The sequence below is a fragment of the Leuresthes tenuis genome, unplaced genomic scaffold (genome assembly GCF_036924035.1).
Source record: "Leuresthes tenuis unplaced genomic scaffold, fLeuTen1.0.hap1 SCAF_2, whole genome shotgun sequence".
NCBI lineage: Eukaryota > Metazoa > Chordata > Actinopteri > Atheriniformes > Atherinopsidae > Leuresthes > Leuresthes tenuis.
Window position 1 is genome coordinate 41,528,779 of NW_027325356.1, and position 25,023 is coordinate 41,553,801.

General features: G+C 40.0%; 1 protein-coding gene across 1 annotated transcript in view; it reads right to left on the bottom strand.

The window, feature by feature from the left end:
* Positions 1-1,669: 1,669 nt before the first annotated feature.
* LOC140302507 (uncharacterized) overlaps positions 1,670-25,023 on the bottom strand; it is a 32,244-nt gene continuing 8,890 nt past the window's right edge. Inside the window, exons 7-31 of the mRNA XM_072381321.1 lie at positions 24,186-24,396; positions 23,907-24,032; positions 23,673-23,790; positions 23,103-23,241; positions 22,756-22,866; positions 21,203-21,272; positions 20,483-20,620; positions 20,208-20,372; positions 20,002-20,096; positions 19,791-19,917; positions 19,379-19,634; positions 18,734-18,783; positions 17,157-17,266; positions 16,905-17,056; positions 16,645-16,783; positions 16,204-16,314; positions 15,515-15,691; positions 13,881-14,120; positions 13,269-13,425; positions 12,663-12,791; positions 12,067-12,214; positions 10,280-10,323; positions 9,956-10,159; positions 2,638-9,776; positions 1,670-1,831 (exon numbers count right to left, since the gene is read on the bottom strand). Coding sequence (XP_072237422.1) covers positions 1,670-1,831; positions 2,638-9,776; positions 9,956-10,159; positions 10,280-10,323; positions 12,067-12,214; positions 12,663-12,791; positions 13,269-13,425; positions 13,881-14,120; positions 15,515-15,691; positions 16,204-16,314; positions 16,645-16,783; positions 16,905-17,056; positions 17,157-17,266; positions 18,734-18,783; positions 19,379-19,634; positions 19,791-19,917; positions 20,002-20,096; positions 20,208-20,372; positions 20,483-20,620; positions 21,203-21,272; positions 22,756-22,866; positions 23,103-23,241; positions 23,673-23,790; positions 23,907-24,032; positions 24,186-24,396 — 10,518 coding nt within the window. The remainder of the gene's footprint in view (positions 1,832-2,637; positions 9,777-9,955; positions 10,160-10,279; positions 10,324-12,066; positions 12,215-12,662; positions 12,792-13,268; positions 13,426-13,880; positions 14,121-15,514; positions 15,692-16,203; positions 16,315-16,644; positions 16,784-16,904; positions 17,057-17,156; positions 17,267-18,733; positions 18,784-19,378; positions 19,635-19,790; positions 19,918-20,001; positions 20,097-20,207; positions 20,373-20,482; positions 20,621-21,202; positions 21,273-22,755; positions 22,867-23,102; positions 23,242-23,672; positions 23,791-23,906; positions 24,033-24,185; positions 24,397-25,023) is intronic.

The following is a 25,023-nucleotide window of genomic DNA, read 5'->3' on the forward strand; positions in this document are numbered from 1 at the left end:
AACTGTAGATTTCTTGCTGGTCTTAGTGTCTTCAACAGCTGTAGTAAACTTTGTAATTGGACCAGTTGTAACTTTATTCACTGCAGTTGTTGTCCCAGTATTCACTGTTATGACTGGTGAAGTGCTTCTTTCAATAGATTTGGTTGTGATCTTGCTAGTAGTGCTGAAAGGACCTTGTGTAGTTGTGGTAAGAAGAGAGGGCTTTGAGGTCACAACTGCTGTTTTTTGGCCTGTTGTCGTGATAATTGGCACTGAGGTTGTTCTTTCAACCACAGTTGTGGTGGATGTTGTTTTTGAACCAGTGGTCACTTCTTTAGGTGGTTTTGTTGTTACAGTCTTTACTGTTGGTGCTTTTGAAGTAGTTGCTTCAAAGGATTTGGTTGTGGGGCTCTTTGTAGTGGTTGATGGCCTTTCCGTAGATGTGGTCTCTATTGAAGGTTGTGATGATACAATGGTGCTTTCACGACTTGTTGTTTTTATCTCTGGCGTCATTGTTGTAGTTTCAAGAACTGATGTGGTAGATGATGTAATTGGACCAGTGGAAACTTCTGTGAGAAGTGTTGTTTTTGCTATGTTCTCTGCTGTGGCTTCTGATGCAGTAGTTTCAACAGATTCTGTTATGATTCCCTTTGTGGCGGTGGAAGGCCCTGTTGTCGTTGTGGTGATAATGGAGGGCTTTGATGTCACAAGTGTGGTTTCTTGGCTTGTTATCATGACTCCAGGAACTGAGGATGTGCTTTCCACTACTGCTGTGGTGAAACTTGTCACTGGCCCAGTGGTCTCTACTTTAGCAGGTTTTGTTGATCCAACTTTTACTGTTGTGACTCCTGAGGTGGTTGTTCCTTCCAGCTTAATTGTGGTTCCCTGTGTAGTTTTCGATGGTGCGTGAGTTGTTTTAGTACTGACAGAGGGTTTTGACGTCACAAATGTGGATCTTTGGCTTCTTGTTGTCACGCCTGGCAATGAGGTTTCTGTTTCTACCACAGCGGTGGTAGAAGAAGTCCTGGTAGATATTGGAGAATGTTCAGTTGTAGTTGTGGTACTAACAGAGGGCTTTGATGTGACAACTGTAGATTTCTTGCTGGTCTTAGTGTCTTCAACAGCTGTAGTAAACTTTGTAATTGGACCAGTTGTAACTTTATTCACTGCTGTAGTTGTCCCAGTATTCACTGTTATGACTGGTGAAGTGCTTCTTTCAATAGATTTGGTTGTGATCTTGCTAGTAGTGCTGAAAGGACCTTGTGTAGTTGTGGTAAGAAGAGAGGGCTTTGAGGTCACAACTGCTGTTTTTTGGCCTGTTGTCGTGATAATTGGCACTGAGGTTGTTCTTTCAACCACAGTTGTGGTGGATGTTGTTTTTGAACCAGTGGTCACTTCTTTAGGTGGTTTTGTTGTTACAGTCTTTACTGTTGGTGCTTTTGAAGTAGTTGCTTCAAAGGATTTGGTTGTGGAGCTCTTTGTAGTGGTTGATGGCCTTTCCGTAGATGTGGTCTCTATTGAGGGTTGTGATGATACAATGGTGCTTTCACGACTTGTTGTCTTAATCTCCGGCGTCGTCGTTGTAGTTTCAAGAACTGATGTGGTAGATGATGTAATTGGACCAGTGGAAACTTCTGTGAGAAGTGTTGTTTTTGCTATGTTCTCTGCTGTGGCTTCTGATGCAGTAGTTTCAACAGATTCTGTTATGATTCCCTTTGTGGCGGTGGAAGGCCCTGTTGTCGTTGTGGTGATAATGGAGGGTTTTGACGTCACAAATGTGGATCTTTGGCTTCTTGTTGTCACGCCTGGCAATGAGGTTTCTGTTTCTACCACAGCGGTGGTAGAAGAAGTCCTGGTAGATATTGGAGAATGTTCAGTTGCAGTTGTGGTACTAACAGAGGGCTTTGATGTGACAACTGTAGATTTCTTGCTGGTCTTAGTATCTTCAACAGCTGTAGTAAACTTTGTAATTGGACCAGTTGTAACTTTATTCACTGCTGTTGTTGTCCCAGTATTCACTGTTATGACTGGTGAAGTGCTTCTTTCAATAGATTTGGTTGTGATCTTGCTAGTAGTGCTGAAAGGACCTTGTGTAGTTGTGGTAAGAAGAGAGGGCTTTGAGGTCACAACTGCTGTTTTTTGGCCTGTTGTCGTGATAATTGGCACTGAGGTTGTTCTTTCAACCACAGTTGTGGTGGATGTTGTTTTTGAACCAGTGGTCACTTCTTTAGGTGGTTTTGTTGTTACAGTCTTTACTGTTGGTGCTTTTGAAGTAGTTGCTTCAAAGGATTTGGTTGTGGAGCTCTTTGTAGTGGTTGATGGCCTTTCCGTAGATGTGGTCTCTATTGAGGGTTGTGATGATACAATGGTGCTTTCACGACTTGTTGTCTTAATCTCCGGCGTCATCGTTGTAGTTTCAAGAACTGATGTGGTAGATGATGTAATTGGACCAGTGGAAACTTCTGTGAGAAGTGTTGTTTTTGCTATGTTCTCTGCTGTGGCTTCTGATGCAGTAGTTTCAACAGATTCTGTTATGATTCCCTTTGTGGCGGTGGAAGGCCCTGTTGTCGTTGTGGTGATAATGGAGGGTTTTGACGTCACAAATGTGGATCTTTGGCTTCTTGTTGTCACGCCTGGCAATGAGGTTTCTGTTTCTACCATAGCGGTGGTAGAAGAAGTCCTGGTAGATATTGGAGAATGTTCAGTTGTAGTTGTGGTACTAACAGAGGGCTTTGATGTGACAACTGTAGATTTCTTGCTGGTCTTAGTGTCTTCAACAGCTGTAGTAAACTTTGTAATTGGACCAGTTGTAACTTTATTCACTGCAGTTGTTGTCCCAGTATTCACTGTTATGACTGGTGAAGTGCTTCTTTCAATAGATTTGGTTGTGATTTTGCTAGTAGTGCTGAAAGGACCTTGTGTAGTTGTGGTAAGAAGAGAGGGCTTTGAGGTCACAACTGCTGTTTTTTGGCCTGTTGTCGTGATAATTGGCACTGAGGTTGTTCTTTCAACCACAGTTGTGGTGGATGTTGTTTTTGAACCAGTGGTCACTTCTTTAGGTGGTTTTGTTGTTACAGTCTTTACTGTTGGTGCTTTTGAAGTAGTTGCTTCAAAGGATTTGGTTGTGGAGCTCTTTGTAGTGGTTGATGGCCTTTCCGTAGATGTGGTCTCTATTGAGGGTTGTGATGATACAATGGTGCTTTCACGACTTGTTGTCTTAATCTCCGGCGTCGTCGTTGTAGTTTCAAGAACTGATGTGGTAGTTGATGTAATTGGACCAGTGGAAACTTCTGTGAGAAGTGTTGTTTTTGCTATGTTCTCTGCTGTGGCTTCTGATGCAGTAGTTTTAACAGATTCTGTTATGATTCCCTTTGTGGCGGTGGAAGGCCCTGTTGTCGTTGTGGTGATAATGGAGGGCTTTGATGTCACAAGTGTGGTTTCTTGGCTTGTTATCATGACTCCAGGAACTGAGGATGAGCTTTCCACTACTGCTGTGGTGAAACTTGTCACTGGCCCAGTGGTCTCTACTTTAGCAGGTTTTGTTGATCCAACTTTTACTGTTGTGACTCCTGAGGTGGTTGTTCCTTCCAGCTTAATTGTGGTTCCCTGTGTAGTTTTCGATGGTGCGTGAGTTGTTTTAGTACTGACAGAGGGTTTTGACGTCACAAATGTGGATCTTTGGCTTCTTGTTGTCATGCCTGGCAATGAGGTTTCTGTTTCTACCACAGCGGTTGTAGAAGAAGTCCTGGTAGATATTGGAGAATGTTCAGTTGTAGTTGTGGTACTAACAGAGGGCTTTGATGTGACAACTGTAGATTTTTTGCTGGTCTTAGTGTCTTCCACAGCTGTAGTAAACTTTGTAATTGGACCAGTTGTAACTTTATTCACTGCTGTAGTTGTCCCAGTATTCACTGTTATGACTGGTGAAGTGCTTCTTTCAATAGATTTGGTTGTGATCTTGCTAGTAGTGCTGAAAGGACCTTGTGTAGTTGTGGTAAGAAGAGAGGGCTTTGAGGTCACAACTGCTGTTTTTTGGCCTGTTGTCGTGATAATTGGCACTGAGGTTGTTCTTTCAACCACAGTTGTGGTGGATGTTGTTTTTGAACCAGTGGTCACTTCTTCAGGTGGTTTTGTTGTTACAGTCTTTACTGTTGGTGCTTTTGAAGTAGTTGCTTCAAAGGATTTGGTTGTGGAGCTCTTTGTAGTGGTTGATGGCCTTTCCGTAGATGTGGTCTCTATTGAGGGTTGTGATGATACAATGGTGCTTTCACGACTTGTTGTCTTAATCTCCGGCGTCGTCGTTGTAGTTTCAAGAACTGATGTGGTAGATGATGTAATTGGACCAGTGGAAACTTCTGTGAGAAGTGTTGTTTTTGCTATGTTCTCTGCTGTGGCTTCTGATGCAGTAGTTTCAACAGATTCTGTTATGATTCCCTTTGTGGCGGTGGAAGGCCCTGTTGTCGTTGTGGTGATAATGGAGGGTTTTGACGTCACAAATGTGGATCTTTGGCTTCTTGTTGTCACGCCTGGCAATGAGGTTTCTGTTTCTACCACAGCGGTGGTAGAAGAAGTCCTGGTAGATATTGGAGAATGTTCAGTTGTAGTTGTGGTACTAACAGAGGGCTTTGATGTGACAACTGTAGATTTCTTGCTGGTCTTAGAGTCTTCAACAGCTGTAGTAAACTTTGTAATTGGACCAGTTGTAACTTTATTCACTGCAGTTGTTGTCCCAGTATTCACTGTTATGACTGGTGAAGTGCTTCTTTCAATAGATTTGGTTGTGATCTTGCTAGTAGTGCTGAAAGGACCTTGTGTAGTTGTGGTAAGAAGAGAGGGCTTTGAGGTCACAACTGCTGTTTTTTGGCCTGTTGTCGTGATAATTGGCACTGAGGTTGTTCTTTCAACCACAGTTGTGGTGGATGTTGTTTTTGAACCAGTGGTCACTTCTTTAGGTGGTTTTGTTGTTACAGTCTTTACTGTTGGTGCTTTTGAAGTAGTTGCTTCAAAGGATTTGGTTGTGGAGCTCTTTGTAGTGGTTGATGGCCTTTCCGTAGATGTGGTCTCTATTGAGGGTTGTGATGATACAATGGTGCTTTCACGACTTGTTGTTTTAATCTCCGGCGTCGTCGTTGTAGTTTCAAGAACTGATGTGGTAGATGATGTAATTGGACCAGTGGAAACTTCTGTGAGAAGTGTTGTTTTTGCTATGTTCTCTGCTGTGGCTTCTGATGCAGTAGTTTCAATAGATTCTGTTATGATTCCCTTTGTGGCGGTGGAAGAACCTGTTGTCGTTGTGGTGATAATGGAGGGTTTTGACGTCACAAATGTGGATCTTTGGCTTCTTGTTGTCACGCTTGGCAATGAGGTTTCTGTTTCTACCACAGCGGTGGTAGAAGAAGTCCTGGTAGATATTGGAGAATGTTCAGTTGTAGTTGTGGTACTAACAGAGGGCTTTGATGTGACAACTGTAGATTTCTTGCTGGTCTTAGTGTCTTCAACAGCTGTAGTAAACTTTGTAATTGGACCAGTTGTAACTTTATTCACTGCAGTTGTTGTCCCAGTATTCACTGTTATGACTGGTGAAGTGCTTCTTTCAATAGATTTGGTTGTGATCTTGCTAGTAGTGCTGAAAGGACCTTGTGTAGTTGTGGTAAGAAGAGAGGGCTTTGAGGTCACAACTGCTGATTTTTGGCCTGTTGTCGTGATAATTGGCACTGAGGTTGTTCTTTCAACCACAGTTGTGGTGGATGTTGTTTTTGAACCAGTGGTCACTTCTTTAGGTGGTTTTGTTGTTACAGTCTTTACTGTTGGTGCTTTTGAAGTAGTTGCTTCAAAGGATTTGGTTGTGGAGCTCTTTGTAGTGGTTGATGGCCTTTCCGTAGATGTGGTCTCTATTGAGGGTTGTGATGATACAATGGTGCTTTCACGACTTGTTGTTTTAATCTCCGGCGTCGTCGTTGTAGTTTCAAGAACTGATGTGGTAGTTGATGTAATTGGACCAGTGGAAACTTCTGTGAGAAGTGTTGTTTTTGCTATGTTCTCTGCTGTGGCTTCTGATGCAGTAGTTTCAACAGATTCTGTTATGATTCCCTTTGTGGCGGTGGAAGGCCCTGTTGTCGTTGTGGTGATAATGGAGGGCTTTGATGTCACAAGTGTGGTTTCTTGGCTTGTTATCATGACTCCAGGAACTGAGGATGTGCTTTCCACTACTGCTGTGGTGAAACTTGTCACTGGCCCAGTGGTCTCTACTTTAGCAGGTTTTGTTGATCCAACTTTTACTGTTGTGACTCCTGAGGTGGTTGTTCCTTCCAGCTTAATTGTGGTTCCCTGTGTAGTTTTCGATGGTGCGTGAGTTGTTTTAGTACTGACAGAGGGTTTTGACGTCACAAATGTGGATCTTTGGCTTCTTGTTGTCACGCCTGGCAATGAGGTTTCTGTTTCTACCACAGCGGTGGTAGAAGAAGTCCTGGTAGATATTGGAGAATGTTCAGTTGTAGTTGTGGTACTAACAGAGGGCTTTGATGTGACAACTGTAGATTTCTTGCTGGTCTTAGAGTCTTCAACAGCTGTAGTAAACTTTGTAATTGGACCAGTTGTAACTTTATTCACTGCAGTTGTTGTCCCAGTATTCACTGTTATGACTGGTGAAGTGCTTCTTTCAATAGATTTGGTTGTGATCTTGCTAGTAGTGCTGAAAGGACCTTGTGTAGTTGTGGTAAGAAGAGAGGGCTTTGAGGTCACAACTGCTGTTTTTTGGCCTGTTGTCGTGATAATTGGCACTGAGGTTGTTCTTTCAACCACAGTTGTGGTGGATGTTGTTTTTGAACCAGTGGTCACTTCTTTAGGTGGTTTTGTTGTTACAGTCTTTACTGTTGGTGCTTTTGAAGTAGTTGCTTCAAAGGATTTGGTTGTGGAGCTCTTTGTAGTGGTTGATGGCCTTTCCGTAGATGTGGTCTCTATTGAGGGTTGTGATGATACAATGGTGCTTTCACGACTTGTTGTTTTAATCTCCGGCGTCGTCGTTGTAGTTTCAAGAACTGATGTGGTAGATGATGTAATTGGACCAGTGGAAACTTCTGTGAGAAGTGTTGTTTTTGCTATGTTCTCTGCTGTGGCTTCTGATGCAGTAGTTTCAATAGATTCTGTTATGATTCCCTTTGTGGCGGTGGAAGAACCTGTTGTCGTTGTGGTGATAATGGAGGGTTTTGACGTCACAAATGTGGATCTTTGGCTTCTTGTTGTCACGCTTGGCAATGAGGTTTCTGTTTCTACCACAGCGGTGGTAGAAGAAGTCCTGGTAGATATTGGAGAATGTTCAGTTGTAGTTGTGGTACTAACAGAGGGCTTTGATGTGACAACTGTAGATTTCTTGCTGGTCTTAGTGTCTTCAACAGCTGTAGTAAACTTTGTAATTGGACCAGTTGTAACTTTATTCACTGCAGTTGTTGTCCCAGTATTCACTGTTATGACTGGTGAAGTGCTTCTTTCAATAGATTTGGTTGTGATCTTGCTAGTAGTGCTGAAAGGACCTTGTGTAGTTGTGGTAAGAAGAGAGGGCTTTGAGGTCACAACTGCTGTTTTTTGGCCTGTTGTCGTGATAATTGGCACTGAGGTTGTTCTTTCAACCACAGTTGTGGTGGATGTTGTTTTTGAACCAGTGGTCACTTCTTCAGGTGGTTTTGTTGTTACAGTCTTTACTGTTGGTGCTTTTGAAGTAGTTGCTTCAAAGGATTTGGTTGTGGAGCTCTTTGTAGTGGTTGATGGCCTTTCCGTAGATGTGGTCTCTATTGAGGGTTGTGATGATACAATGGTGCTTTCACGACTTGTTGTCTTAATCTCCGGCGTCGTCGTTGTAGTTTCAAGAACTGATGTGGTAGATGATGTAATTGGACCAGTGGAAACATCTGTGAGAAGTGTTGTTTTTGCTATGTTCTCTGCTGTGGCTTCTGATGCAGTAGTTTCAACAGATTCTGTTATGATTCCCTTTGTGGCGGTGGAAGGCCCTGTTGTCGTTGTGGTGATAATGGAGGGCTTTGATGTCACAAGTGTGGTTTCTTGGCTTGTTATCATGACTCCAGGAACTGAGGATGTGCTTTCCACTACTGCTGTGGTGAAACTTGTCACTGGCCCAGTGGTCTCTACTTTAGCAGGTTTTGTTGATCCAACTTTTACTGTTGTGACTCCTGAGGTGGTTGTTCCTTCCAGCTTAATTGTGGTTCCCTGTGTAGTTTTCGATGGTGCGTGAGTTGTTTTAGTACTGACAGAGGGTTTTGACGTCACAAATGTGGATCTTTGGCTTCTTGTTGTCACGCCTGGCAATGAGGTTTCTGTTTCTACCACAGCGGTGGTAGAAGAAGTCCTGGTAGATATTGGAGAATGTTCAGTTGCAGTTGTGGTACTAACAGAGGGCTTTGATGTGACAACTGTAGATTTCTTGCTGGTCTTAGTGTCTTCAACAGCTGTAGTAAACTTTGTAATTGGACCAGTTGTAACTTTATTCACTGCTGTTGTTGTCCCAGTATTCACTGTTATGACTGGTGAAGTGCTTCTTTCAATAGATTTGGTTGTGATCTTGCTACTTGTGCTGAAAGGACCTTGTGTAGTTGTGGTAAGAAGAGAGGGCTTTGAGGTCACAACTGCTGTTTTTTGGCCTGTTGTCGTGATAATTGGCACTGAGGTTGTTCTTTCAACAACAGTTTTGGTGGATGTTGTTTTTGAACCAGTGGTCACTTCTTTAGGTGGTTTTGTTGTTACAGTCTTTACTGTTGGTGCTTTTGAAGTAGTTGCTTCAAAGGATTTGGTTGTGGAGCTCTTTGTAGTGGTTGATGGCCTTTCCGTAGATGTGGTCTCTATTGAGGGTTGTGATGATACAATGGTGCTTTCACGACTTGTTGTCTTAATCTCCGGCGTCGTCGTTGTAGTTTCAAGAACTGATGTGGTAGTTGATGTAATTGGACCAGTGGAAACTTCTGTGAGAAGTGTTGTTTTTGCTATGTTCTCTGCTGTGGCTTCTGATGCAGTAGTTTCAATAGATTCTGTTGTGATTCCCTTTGTGGCGGTGGAAGAACCTGTTGTCGTTGTGGTGATAATGGAGGGTTTTGACGTCACAAATGTGGATCTTTGGCTTCTTGTTGTCACGCCTGGCAATGAGGTTTCTGTTTCTACCATAGCGGTGGTAGAAGAAGTCCTGGTAGATATTGGAGAATGTTCAGTTGCAGTTGTGGTACTAACAGAGGGCTTTGATGTGACAACTGTAGATTTCTTGCTGGTCTTAGTGTCTTCAACAGCTGTAGTAAACTTTGTAATTGGACCAGTTGTAACTTTATTCACTGCAGTTGTTGTCCCAGTATTCACTGTTATGACTGGTGAAGTGCTTCTTTCAATAGATTTGGTTGTGATCTTGCTAGTAGTGCTGAAAGGACCTTGTGTAGTTGTGGTAAGAAGAGAGGGCTTTGAGGTCACAACTGCTGTTTTTTGGCCTGTTGTCGTGATAATTGGCACTGAGGTTGTTCTTTCAACCACAGTTGTGGTGGATGTTGTTTTTGAACCAGTGGTCACTTCTTTAGGTGGTTTTGTTGTTACAGTCTTTACTGTTGGTGCTTTTGAAGTAGTTGCTTCAAAGGATTTGGTTGTGGAGCTCTTTGTAGTGGTTGATGGCCTTTCCGTAGATGTGGTCTCTATTGAGGGTTGTGATGATACAATGGTGCTTTCACGCCTTGTTGTCTTAATCTCCGGCGTCGTCGTTGTAGTTTCAAGAACTGATGTGGTAGATGATGTAATTGGACCAGTGGAAACTTCTGTGGGATATTTTGACATGTTCAGATTTTCTGTACTCGCAAAATTATATCAAAAACAAATACGTAATCAATTCAATGCAAAAGATCATAAGTGCGATTAACTAAATGCAAAATTGTTTTCAATGTTTCCATATGTTTTGGAATGATACGTCTTCTAACATTTCTGTTTATTACGTTACCTTTTGTAGTCCTCTTCACTGTGCTAAATGTAAATGGAACTGAAGTAGGACCAGTGGTAGTGGTCAGTATGCATGGGTACATGCTTCTTGTGATATTTCCATCGTTCCCACACTCAGCTGTTATGCAGTTTCCTAGTCCATCTGATGTGTTGTATATGCTTGCACCATAGTTGTAGATTTTTCCATTAACAATGCAGGTACACGCTACAGATTGAGACAATTCAAATACATTTGAATTTATATAAGATTTGGTACATAAATAATATTGATATCAAATTTGCATATTGATATATCCATTGTTAGAGTTTTTTTTTTTAAACTTACATTTCACATTGTAGTCACATCTTATCCCAGATAATGTACAGGAGCTTTGAAAAAATAAGTTGTTCAGGTCATTTAAATTGTGCTTTATCATTTTTTAAGTACTGTTGCACACACAAGATCACATTTTGGACCCAAATTTTAACCAAAAAATAACCCCTCTCTCTCCCTCACTCTATGTAAAAAATTCAACATGGTATATTTAATGTTTCTTGTACTCAAATAAATACACAAAACCAAAACACTGTGATATCTTATATCGGAATGATCCCAGCACGTTTCCCTCAGATTTCTGAAAATTTGGTCCGAGAGTGATAATAAAGTAAAAAGAGAACTTTGCCATTTTTCTTTACACAGATCTCCATAGAGGAACAATCGTTAGTTAACCTAAAAATGGCATAATCATCAGGGAATGCTGTTCTACTTATGTGAGGCCTACTCTCTTGGAACTCATAATGTAAGAATATTTGCAGATTGCTGGTCAGTCGCTGGTCAGCCTGTCATTAGGCATGCCATCAAAAACCCCAGGAGTTAAGTCAATTGTGACTAGTACTGCCCCATTTACAAAAATGTTGTGGCCTATGGCCATGGAAGTGATTGAAACACCTGAATTTAATTTTTTGGGTGAGTGAGTAAATATCTTTGGCAATATTCAATTCAATTCAATTTTATTCAAGCGCCAAATTACAACAATTGTCATCTCAAGGCACTTAAATAATATAGTTCAATTCAAGCCAATTGAAATTCAATTCATTATAATCATAATCCAATTAATTCATATAGAGCCAATTAAAAAATTAATATCCTAGCTAAGGAAACCAACAGATTGCACCGAAACTTGTCTTCAGTCCAATCTCCCGTCCTGAGCCTGAGGGACTGTGGAAAGGAACGACTCCCTTTAACAGGAAGAAACCTCTGGCAGAACCAGAACCAGGAAGAAACCTCTGGCAGAACCAGTTTCTAAAAGTAGAATGGGAGGCAGAGCCTTCAGTTATCAGGCCCCTCTCTGTGGAACCAGCTGCCAGTTTGGCTTCAGGAAACAGACACCCTCTCTTCCTTTAAGATCAGACTTAAAACTTTCCTTTTGATAAATCTTATAGTTAGGGATGGCTCAGGTGAACCTGAAACATCCCATAGTTCTGCTGCTATAGGCCCAGACAGCTGGGGGATGCACTTCCCATGATGCACTTCTCTTCTCTCTGCTCTCTTTACTTTCCATGTACATATGACATTATTGATGTCATTAACTTGTGTTTCTCTTTCTCAGTTTTCATTATTTGAATGGTGTTTGTTGTCCCCTTTTTTCTGTCCCCTCAACCCCAAGCCAGTCGAGGCAGATGGCCGCCCTTCCTGGTTCTGGTTTTGCCAGAGGTTTCTTCCTTTTAAAAGGGAGTATTTCTGTCTGTGCTGTCGGGAGTCATCTATGTTTATCCACTCAGTATTATCCACAAGTCTTGCTTAATTTCTTTGTATTTTTCTGTTGACTTAATGTTGCTTGTGTGAAAGTAATTATTTTCTATATAAAATTTGTATCATGACAAATTGTTACCATATCCTTAAGACTTAATTTTATCTCTTCAAAAATGTCAGAATAAAAGTCAGCACTTACTGAATTGACTTGTTTATATGTCTTATGCTGACTGGTCAAAGGAAGGATACTATCATTCAAAATTTAAAAATGATTCAAAATGTGTTCTTTTGCCATCACATCGGTATATCTTCAAATGTGTATGCATCATCATACGAGTATTAAACTATGTATCAGAGGGGGAATATTGTAAGAGACCTACCAAGTATAACAGTTGTTAGCTGGAACATGTTCACCGATGCTGTAATGGGTGCCTTTGTCATCATAGCATCCACATTGATCCCAGGAGACACATTTCATATTGTCGTCATCAAAGAAGGGCTGGGCTTGGGGACACTGTGGATAGCAGCCTGAAGTACCATGATTACACATTCATCAATGTATAAGGAAACTGAAGAAAAGTTGTTTTCTTTTATTTTAATGTCAAAGTGCTATTCACTGATTCACAGACATTGACAACAAGATTGAGAACCTGAATGTAAAATGCTCTGCAGAATCATTAAAGATAAAATGGTGTGGTAAATCGCATTAATCTTCTGTCCTTGCCCAGAGGACCTAGCATCATGGCAGCTTGGACGCATCCATAAAATGTAAAAACTCTATCAAAAACACATCTGATTACATTTGTTTTTAATATTATTTCATTTTATTTGTTCTGATTTTATTATATTGCAAATAGCGGAAATGTAAATCGATCTGCTGACTTGAGTTGGTTATTTAAAACTGTCACTAAAGTAAAAATACTTTAACATTACTAGAATTATAAGTTGACAAGATGACATGGTAAATAAAGTGTACCTTCCACACTGGTGATGAGCTTGGAGCAGCTTCCTGATGGATTCCTACATGTCTTCATGCAGTCAGCTCCACAAGGCTTGTAGTGCCACTCACAACTACCAGGTGAGTTATAGTAGTCACAGAAAATAGCTAAAAGAGATTAAATGAGCAAGTATTAGCTCTTGGTACAAAATTCATAGTATTACATAATAAGAGAAAATCTCTTTGCCAAAATGCTTCTTTTTCAAGCAGTTGAAAGTTGGAGTCTCCACTAGTTATGTTGTTATAGGTCTAGGCAGCTGCAGAAACTCACAAGATGCACTGAATACCTCTCCTCCATGTGCCCCCTTTACTGTCCATGTATATGCCATCATTGCTGTCACAAACTTTGTTTCTCTTTCTGGTTTTTCTAATAGAAGGTATCCCTGCCCCATCATGCCTGTGTTTGCACTTTCTCTGTGATGTGCCTTAAGATTACCTTTGTTGTATATTGTCCCCACGTTGATGAAACTTAATCTACCTGAATTTAAATACAATTTTTCATTTTGTTTATCAGCACCCAACACTGCCCTAAATCCTCAAGGCCTGTAGCTTAAACCCTCTTGATAGGATGGTGGTCAAACTTACGACACAGCTTTGGAGTTCTCCAGTTAATGCAGGCTCCAGCTGTATTACAAGCTTTGGCATAAGCAGCCACAGCTGTGCAGAGACACTCACAGTCCCCACCAGTGTCACAAGCACAAGAGTCCCTCACACAAGAGTCGAAGTATGGACCAGGGTCAACCTTGAACACAAAATCATAGTTTAGTAGAATAGTCTATGGTATCGAAAATGTTGTCTTGTTTTGGCTGTCCTCATTACAGTGGGAAACATGCAGAAACATGCAAATGGTGCTACTTGTACAGTTACTGAGATTATGTGTGGCTACAAGGCCAGTGTTGGCCAAAATCACTCTGAATGAATATCCTCATGAGGACTGGGAAACAGTCAATCAAGTTTGTACAAAGAGTTGATGGTCTGACATATCTTTGGTTAGAATGTTTTGAATAGATAGATGGTTAGCAGATGGACGATTGGACAAACAAACAGGCGATGTGTACTTAGTCACAAAGAGAATCTACAGTGTGAAATATACGGTATACTGTATGTAATCTTAAAAAGGACCATGATAAAAGAAACAATAATGCTTGAATACATGAATGAATATAATTGTGTGTCATTTCTTTTCCTGTCAGTTACCTTTGAGTGACAGCTTTGGAAGGTAGCACTGGTGATGATGCTACACTGTTTCTGAGACCAGGCTGCTCGGTAGAGGTTTGATGAACAGGGATCACTGTTTAGCTGGGCGTTAGGGCAGCTGGATAACACTTTCCAGCTGTTCCCAAACTGTAGAACATCTGCCACCGTCTCCAAAGAGCGTGTGGTGAAATCATTCTTACTGTTGCCGTCATAGTTGCCACAAAGACCACAGACTTGACCCTGAAGGAGGGAACCCAATAATGTTTACTGATTTCTGAGAGACCCTCATTTGTTGTTTGCTACTGCCAGAGTCAAATATCCAAATCTACTTTTTTACAAACCCCATTTCCAGAAAACTTGAAAAAATGCAATAAAAACTTAATTTTGTCATTTGTTAATCACTTTGAACCTTTATTTAATAGACACAAGACACAAATAAGATTTTCAGTGTCTTAACTGATCAACTTCTTTATATTTAGAAAATATAAATAAATCCTGAACTTGATGCAGCAACACTAAAACGTGAGTGAGGAAAAGGAAAGACAAAGATTCATGTGATATACAGATGATACAGCTCTAGCAGATTATGCAAGCAACAGTTTGACTGGTTGAGAGATGAGGTTGTCAGGATGAGTATAAAAGGAGCATCAGCTTAAAGTATTTCCAACAATGTGTTGTGACTCATCACTCTGTGCCAAACTCAATCAGAGAGTCATTGATCACTAAAAACGTTATTTATTTTTTAATGTAAAAGTGCAAAGAACTTTTCAACTTTTCCAGTGCATAATATTTTGATCATTCTGCAGGACTTCCAGCAGCTTCAGACACACAGAGTGTGTGAGCTCGGCTGCCTGCCTGCAGTCCACATCTGTCTCCTGCTGCAGATGTTGGAGCATCATGAAGAGGAGAACCAGACAACAGCAACCAGGGACTGCTGAGCAGCTGGAATCTGGGATTCAGCAGGAATGGACTCAGATTTCTGTGAGGAACAATCAGTGCCCTCAGTTCCCAAAGCATTAAAAAGAGTCATTAAAGGAAGCTGAAGGAACACGATGGGAAGCATGACTCTGAAAATACTGTTACTGAGTGTTGATGCTTCAGATTCTACATTTGGTTCTGACTTATGAATACAATGAAGTTGGTCAGTGAAGATTCTGAAAATTACTACTTTCAGCTCATTTATTTGAAATAAAAGTTAAAACCATGTATCTATTTTCTATCCCATACTTAATTCAATTCAAGGTCATGGGAGCCTATCCCAGCTGCCATTGGGTGAAAGGCAGGGTCCTGGACACGTCAAGGTTTAAGCTCTTTAAGAAATTACATGTTTCATTTTAGAAAGTTCCCCAACTTTTTCAGGAAATATGGATTGCGGTTTAAGGACAGCGATGGAGAATGCCCTCTATTCTTGAAGTGTGGGCAATAAAAAAACAATAAGCAGACACTAACAGCTCAGATTGTTTGTAGAATCAGGAGATTGTGATTATGAGTCTCAACCTCATGAACTTTATTATGAGCAGAGCTGATTGACATGTTAATCACAAATACTGATAGATGCAAGCTTCTTTGTGAAACAAAATGTTCTGATATGTCCAAATTAAGCGCACAAATGAGTTACTTTAGATATCACTTACCTGAAACTGTGGGCTGAGTGTAATGAAAAGGCTGGTCTTCTGGTCCCACATGAGTACAAGCCCTGGTTTGATAGTCACCACAAGGTAAGTACCCATTTTTTGTACCTGAGCAGGAAGCACTTGGCTGTTCCCTTTTATCACAAGAAAGCTCTCATCTTTTAGTTGGAATTCATCATCCTGTGGTCATCAAAATGAAAAACAAAAATGATTTGATTTTATACCATTAAGACTAGTTGGAAAAAGTAAGCTCTGCGTCAATGAAACCAAAACTTTTACTGCTTCATTCTCCCTCATTCATTACAAAGGAAGACGTGCAAAATGACCATGTGGAAAAATCAGGATCACATTTTATGTGCTGTCACTGGTGGCACATAACATATATGCACATAATATTTCAGAAATTTGCTAAATTTGGAGACTCAACATCATCTTAAGACTATGCGATTCTGTAATTATAGAATTCTGTTATTAAAAGCTTTGAAACTTTATGCCTCCAAAGAAATGATAATCTAGTTTAGTTTTTTTCTATGTGACACACTTAATTTTACTGAAAAGTACCAGTTTGGATTTTTCTATTGAATCCCAGCCTTTGCAAATATCTCATGAACCAAAATCTATACTATCGTTGTCATTAGCGTTCAATTCAACAGTAGTTTTACATTTAGACAGTGTAAGTGTGTTGCGTTTACCCCCAAGAAGATTTTGATGGTCTTGGAGCAGGTAGTTCCTGTTGTTCCACATGGAACATTTTCAGTGATGATTGTGAAGCTTCCATTGGCCTGACCAGCACTGCAGTAGTCCTGAGTAAGGCACACACAGTTGATACAATTAATTGTCTGTATTTTTTCTGCTTTTAATGTCGATTTGAACTCTTTTGTGTTTCCTCTACTATATAGAAAACCATTTAATCTGTGGGCAGCATGAAACCAGAGACCATTTTGCTTGGCTGCAACATAAAAACATAAACAAGTTGCTTTTCAGCTGTTTTTTTGACAGCGTGACAGTGCAATGTTATTGTAATTATTCTGCTGGAGTTACCCTAATTACAGGTCAGTTGCTAAATTGGCCTACATTAAAATCTTAAAGTTTGCTAAATCTAATTATGCACATTTGTCTGTCTGTCACTTTACCTGTAGAAGTGTGTATTCACACTGTCCATTGAAGTCAAACCTCTTATCATCAAATGTAATGTAGTGACCATCACCATAGATCCCACAAACTGCATCACACACGTTGTCAGTACATGTAAACCTCCTGCCGCTGCATGAGCTGTGGTGAGACACATACAGCAGACACAAATGTCCATATTAAATGTTCTCTTTGTATCATTCCCTCCTCTACACACACACACACACACATTTTTCTTGTGTTTGCAAAGCACTGTACAAACCAGGTGTTGCAGTCCACTGTCAGTGTCTGTCCTGGCTGGTAGACCTGTCCATTGTGCACACATGGACAGCTTGTCTCATTAATGCAGCCACCTGCTCCATCTGATAACAGACCATCCGGGCACACACAGCCTGATGAACAGCCTGAGCTGATCTGTATCCAAAGTGTAGATAAAAAGCAGAAGTGAGCCAACTAAGATGCATACACATACATCTGTTTCTTCATTTGAAATGGTGTTATCTGCTGTACTTACACAAGCCATGTCCACAGTGCTGCAACTCTTCTGACACTCAGCTCCGGTGGCCCCAGGTGGAGCCATGGAGCAGTCGAAGTACATCATGGGGGCAACACATGATGTCACAGCTATAGGATTAGAAATTCATTCTTTATTATGGGAATGAACATCAAACAACAATAAAAAAAAAACTAAAACAGGTTTCTAGGACTGCCTTTTTTCACCTTCGTAATATTGCTAAAATTAGGAACATCCTGTCTCAGGGTGATGCAGAGAAACTAGTTCATGCATTTGTTACTTCAAGATTGGACTACTGTAATTCCTTATTATTGGGCTGTCCCACATATTCTCTGAAAAGCCTCCAGCTGATCCAAAATGCTGCAGCCAGAGTTCTGATGAGAACTAACAGGAGAGATCATGTTTCTACAGTTTTAGCTTCTCTTCATTGGCTCCCTGTTAAATTCAGAATAGAATTTAAGATTCTTCTCCTCACATATAAAGCTCTTAATGACCGAGCTCCATCATATCTTAAAGATCTCATTGTAAGATATTTTCCTAACAGAGCACTTCGCTCCCAAACTGCAGGTTTACTTGTTGTTCCCAGAGTTTCTAAAAGTAGAATGGGAGGCAGAGCCTTCAGTTATCAGGCCCCTCTCTTGTGGAATAAGCTGCCAGTAAATATCCGGGAAGCAGACACCCTTTCCACTTTTAAGATTAGGCTTAAAACTTTCCTTTCTGATAAAGCTTATAGTTAGGGATGGCTCAGGTGATCCTGAAACATCCCATAGTTAAGCTGCTGTAGGCTTAGACTGCTGGGGGACCTCATCTGTCACACCTTTCCTCACTTTGCTCTCTTTTTCCCGTTTAATTTATCAAATGATATTATGTACATGTGACATTATTGTGGTTATTAACTTGTGTTTCCCTGTTCTAACAGATATCCTTTGAACGGCGTTATGGTGTTTTTCCCCCCTCTTTTCCCTCTTTTCTGTCTTCTCAAACCCCAGCTGGTCGAGGCGGATGGCCACCCTTCCTGAGTCTGGTTCTGCCAGAGGTTTCTTCCTGGTTCTGGTTCTGCCAGAGGTTTCTTCCTGGTTCTGGTTCTGCCAGAGGTTTCTTCCTGGTTCTGGTTCTTCCAGAGGTTTCTTCCTGTTAAAGGGAGTCGTTCCTTTCCACAGTCCCTCAGGCTCAGGACGGGAGATTGGACTGAAGACAAGTTTCGGTGCAATCTGTTGGTTTGCTTAGCTAGGATATTGTTTTTGAATTGGCTCTGTGTGCTTGAATTGGTCTAATTTTTAACTTAATGAATTGGATTTGATTGGCTTGAATTGGGCTGTATTAGTGAAGAGATGAGATTTGTTGTGATTTGGCACAATATAAATAAAACTGAACTGAATTTAATTGAACGTCAAGACTTGAGATTTCACTTTGAAAATGAATGACGTTGAAGAGAATTCAGTTTCCATGTTTTTGAGCAGCTGAACATAAATCACTGTACTGATCTCAAACTGGATTTTGCACTTAACCAGAAAAGCATGTAATCAGCTTATTGTGTCTGAATGGACACAAGGACTTCAGAAAATGTGGAAACCTACTTTGTTGTCGGGCTCCTCCTGAGCAGCTAAGAGCTCCATGTCTGCAAATGCTGTGAGAACAGGTGTGAGGGTTAGTTAATGACACAGTTTTTTGTCTTATTGGAATTCTTTATACTCTACAATAAAAAAAACGTTAATTGTACTGATGCAGTCACATCATGTCAGAAGAGTTGACAGAACAGACAAATGTATAATTAACCTGACTTTGGACTGTAAGTATACTTAAATGGCACTGGTATGCTATTGTCAGGTGTGACCATTTTATAATACTTGTCATAATATAATATAATATAATATAATATAATATAATATAATATAATATAATATAATATAATATAATATAATATAATATAATATAATATAATATAATATAATATAATATAATATAATATAATATAATATAATATAATATAATATAATATACTTAGATACTATATACTATATATATACTTGGACTATATTATTTAAGTGCCTTGAGATGACATTTGTTATAATTTGGCGCTATATGAATAAAACTGAATTGAATTGAATACACTGTATCAATATATACTATTATAAACCTTGGTTTCCTTTGACTTAAAGTGTACAATTTATGCTGTGTATATTTAGAACAAATAGTCCATTCCTGACACTATAAGTAGTTACCATGTGGTGCCATCTTTGATGATAGTCTGTCCAGCAGGAATAATTGTGTCTTTATCATAGCAGGGACAACTTGCATTGGACACACACTGCCCCTCTTCATTCATGTATGTTCCCTCGGCACAGCCACAGCCATCCACAGCAGTGAAACTGGTCTGGCAAGAGTAATCAGCTTGGCTGAGGCAACGACAAGTACGACCACAACAGGTCATGTTGTAGTCATACACTGTTTCAGTTGGACATAACTGACTAAATTTTCCTGTTGGAAGAAATAAGAAATAGGTGGTCATACAAAAGTATATCTGACAGATAAATTGTATATTTCTTCGAGGTACAGTAAATTGTTCATTGTTACAAACTGAAAATTGTATACAATGAAAGGGTTAGGGCTGTAGGACACTGATGTTTAGCTCACCGCACATGATTGCCCTCCAGCCTCTGATGTGGATTCCTGCTGCTGAGCAGGCATAGACATATGAGGAGACTGCGGCACACATACAGTCCTCACTTTTCTCACAGTTACAGCTGTCATACATGCAGTTCTGTGAGGAGACACAGTTGACATGGGCTGATTAAGAAAAGTTAAGTAGTTTATTTGTCATCAAAACTTGTGTGTGAAAACCTACATCCGTGTATGTGTTGGGGCTGATGACAGAGTGGCATGGAGCAAACACTCCTTTGGGATCAGTTAGTTTGGAACACCAGTACTTAGCATAATTCTCTAAGACAGAAAAACACAGAAATTAAGTCATTAAAAATGCCCAGAAATTGCTGCAGTGCACTTTCAAATGTGGTGTGATAGGGTTTGCATTTTATGAGAGTTTATTTGTACCCCTGCTGATATCCTGGCTGCAGGGATGCCCAAAGCGTGTTGTGATGTCAGGACAGCTGGCTCTAGTTTTCCATGTGTTTGCAAAAGCTGCAGCAGTACCTTCCACTAGCCCACTGATCACCCTGAAGTCATCACTCATTATGTTGTTGAAGTTCCCACACAAACCTGTGATGCGTGGTTTTCACAAAAATGTGCATTTAATGATACATGTCCTGACCTAGCTTTGCATGAAAATGTGCTTTTTAAAACAATGAAACATTATTGTCAAGGCATACCAGAGGTGGTGCCTTTGAGGGACACATGAGCTGAAATGAACACCTGCATCACGGGGGACAGCTGAACCATCACTTGTAAGCCCACCTTGGTGCTTATAAAGATGTAGAAGGAAGATGGCCTGAAAGCACTGAGCTCAGCTGCAGGACCAGAAGACATCAAACACACAGCGTTCCAGCAATTTGTTGAATCAGTTACAAAGGTCCCACCATGAGTTATGGCGGAGCACGTGTCTGCGCTGCAGACAGTAGCACTTCATACGTTTGCTTCATCATCTTTGATCATTTATTTGCATCATTGAATGTTTTGCTAACTCTAAACTGTAATCATGATACTATCAGGTCTGCTCAGTAAAAACAAGAAAGTGATGCTTCATAGCATGTTAGGTATGTGCTGATGTTGTGTTTAGCACTGCCCCCTCACAATAAAATGCTTGAGTTAGAACGTGCCAGTTGGCTGGAACATTTCTCTGTGGAGTTTACATATTCACCTTGTGTCAGTAAAACAGCATGCATGTTATATTAACAGGCATTCCAAATGGGCTGTAAGTGTACGCTTTCTGTCTCTCTATGTCAGCTAGGTTATGGACTGTGCCCTGCCTTTTACCCAATTTCAAATCAGAGAGGCTGCAGCCCCCTGCAATCCTTACATGATAAAGTGGGTATCACTGATGGACCCGTAGATGTTCTGAAATAAGGACAGTAGGATTTAAATGGACTCACGTGTAAACAGTGGAAGCTGAGAAAGAATCTTGTTGACATAGACTTGTCCAGATGCTTGAATTTTAATGACCTGAGATTTTGTGGAAAGACACATTTTAGATTAAATCACATATAAATACACCACTTACATTTACTAATATTAATTTGGTTTTGCTTAAATAATTTAATCTGCTCTTGCACCATGTTGCTAAGAACAAGGCTAATCTAATCAAGTAAAACGAACAGTCACAGAGCTTTTTTATCACCATCTTTTCAACAATGTTAGTTCTTCTGCCAAGAAGGTGTGTGTGTTCCACTTTGTTTGTCAGATTATTAGCAGGATTACCCAATACTGAGCTAATCAACTTGCTGTCAGTCTAAATGTATGTCTGGATGCCGAAATGTTTTATCTGACTATATGTAATCCCACACTGTACTTAGTTTGTTTGAGACTAAAGATGTTTGGACCGCTCCTTAATGTCTTCATTTCTTAATGCTAATCAAGGCGTGACATTAACAGTTGCCTTAGTGTCAGCTAAACTCTGTGTTTGGGTAAGCGAAGACAAATCTGTTTTTCATTATTGAATATACATTCTCAACTTATGGATCAGTCATAGCCTGTTGTCCTCTTAGTTGGAAAAATGTCTCTGGAATGTGCCACAATCAGGAGAATACTACAGCGTTCTCAGTTACCTACTTATAGAAAGTTCCTGTACAGGACAACATGTACATTTATTACCAACTTATTTTAAGGCTTATCAGTCGGATGTAATTGTTGAGTATACATTTTGGTAGTGTTAAAAAATTAAAATGATTAGCAAGCTCAATTAAAAAAATCCCTATAAACTCATAAGTGTGCTGGTCCAAGACTCTAACATAAAAACTAAGACTGCCAGCACTCGTGAAGAACTTTATTATCGTACATCAACAAGAAAGAACAGACACATCTGTTAAATCTGCTTTCTAACATGTGGAGTACTTTTTACAGAAGATTAAATCAAGTAAAGAAAAGTTTAAAACTCTCTATATCTGACTCCGGTAGGCGTTAGAACCAAAGGACCAGTTATTCAAATGATATTGGATAAATTAGAAATGTGAAAATCTAAATTGTAAAAGAACAGTTCACAAAAGGGTCACAACTTTGTCATTATAGTTAGTCACCATTTACAACAACTTCGCAAGTTGATGCTACAGACTATAATGTGCACATAATTACCATTTTTATGATCATGTCATTCTGGATAGTTACAGTTTCATAAATACACAAATATTCATGTTGGTTCTGTACATCGGATTACCCCAAATCATTTGAGCTCTAGTAGGTTTTGTCTGTTATTATTATCGTTATCATTATAATTACTATAATTATTATCAATTGATGATCAATGATGATAATAAAAGGCAAATAAAACATATTCACTTGTACTTTGGGCAAATGGCTCAAAGACCCTGAGCTGTGTATGGATTAGACATCACATGCAGTGAGACGTGGCTTTTACACTGTGTCAACAGGAAATATACATACATCAGTGGAATAAATGACAGAACAACAAGTGTTTGTGTCTGAGGATTACCACAGAATTGTCGTCCAAGGCCAGAGTGACAGCTCTGAGACACGTCCTGCTGTCAGTCAGACCGCATTTGACCAGGTCCACCAACACAGTAAATGAAGATCCATTACTCTGCTGCAACACATATGAAGACAAAACATGTCACCAACCAGAACTATTAATCTGATATATCATATACCCAAATGTCTTCTTTCATAAAATCCTGAATTGGTCCATCATGTAGCACATCCACTCACTCATACCAAACATGTCCAGAATTTACTCTGCAGTTGGTTTGTCAATCCATGCCTCTCGTGTGACGTGGTACGTAGTGGTATATGAGCACTGAATATTAGCTGGTCTTTCTATACCTTAGCCAGAACATAGGAGCAGTCCCCATGGAAGGTGTAGACTTTTCCATCAAAGGTGTTGATGTGAGCTCCTCCCTCCACAGAGCAGGTTCCTGAGCAGTTTTCCTCCGTACACTTCCAGTGACCACTCTCACAAACACTGTCACAGACACACACAAATAAGTTTATTTCATCAATATGATTGGTAATATGGTTAAAGAATAGTGATAATTAAGTCCTGATTTCATTTCAATAAACTAAACCTTTGAGGTGACATTGGTTTGCCGTGCATTATTGCATTACTTACTGTCATAATGACAGAAGATCAGAGACAGTTAACAAATGAACTAACATCAATGGAAACAACACATGGGGACCAAACAGACACAAAAAATAGGACAAAAGAAAACATTAACTCCAAATCTTCATGGAGGTCTCTTCCCCATTCAACACAGATGAAAACAAGGGGGGAAAGCCATAATCAGAATTTTTAACACATACACACAAAATCAAAGTCAAGCTCGTGAATTTTCAAAGTGCATTCAGAAACCATAAGTTTTGATGGTTTCCACCATCAAATCCTCATCTTACCAAGATCTACAGTCGTAAGAGTAGGACTCTCCTGACTGGTAGATGTTGTTGTTGTGGACACATGGACACTGCGTGACAGCAACACACCCTGTGTTAGCAATGTCATCAAAGACCATTCCTAAAGAGGACAGGCGAAAAGTGATCATCACACTCATGTTCATGCATGTGTCAGAGACATAAAGAATGTTGTATATGCTTGCATATAGCAATATAGTCCAAAAGGTGTGTTGGTACCAGCAGGGCAGCTGCAGCCATCATGACAGTGGCTATCACACGTCTGACTGGCCTGAGGGTTAGAGCAGCTGTCAGGGCATGAACTGCTACACTCCAAGAACTCCATGTTGTACGGACATTTCTTATCTGTGAAAACAATTTTTCCACTTTTGTTGTTTCATTGATAATCACACTATGCTGTTAAAAAAAAACAGGCAACTAAAACTGCAGTTATTGAAAACTAGAATGTTCAAATGAGGTGTAATGAAGTATTGTCATTTTGAGGTGTGACACCCTTACAGCAAAAAGTTTCATTCCTCCATTGTTGAGGCGAGCCACCTGCATGAGCACACTCTCTGGAGAATTCTGAGATGGTTTTGCAGAGGACGAAGTCAGTGTTGTCTTTTGAGTTGCACATATCTGCCATACAGGCTTTACTAAAGGACTCCACATCGAGAAGGTTCTGGCAACTGCTGAATGGAGCACTGGAGAAGGTCTGGTCACACAGATGCTGGAGAAACACATTTCAGTGATTCAGAAAATGATGTATTAGCTCTTTCTATATATATCAGCACGGCAAACAGAACAAGGTGTATCCTGTTCACATTACACTTAAATCTGTCTACTTTGTTGGAGCTAAGGGCTGAGTTAAGAGCCACTAGAAAATACAGAGTATGAGTGAATAAGGGACTTTTACCATAACTTCTAAGCATCATTTTATTCTTTTTTATTTTTTTTCTGGGTCAAAAAAGCAACCGTGAGATGCTGATGTTGCTTCAGCTGTTTGGGATCCATGACAACAGTGTACAGTCCAGTCAAGAAGTTTGTGTCCTTTTAGAAAGTGTTACTCTGTTTTTAAGCCAGTTTTGAGACATGCATTATGTGACATCAGTGGCTTCATCAACCCGATGGAGAGCAAAGGGTGATAGGGAGAACCATGGTATGTAGGCTATTGTATATTTTTTTATTCAATTATATACTTTAGATGAAGTCTTGATGATGTTCTATATTGACCTATAATGTAAAAGTAGTCTGCAAAAATGTTTACGTAGGTAGAATGTGCCTAAGAAACATCTGTCCGAATTTTCCCAGCCAGAGCTTTGCATTGTAATAAGATGATCACTGTTAGCCACTTAAC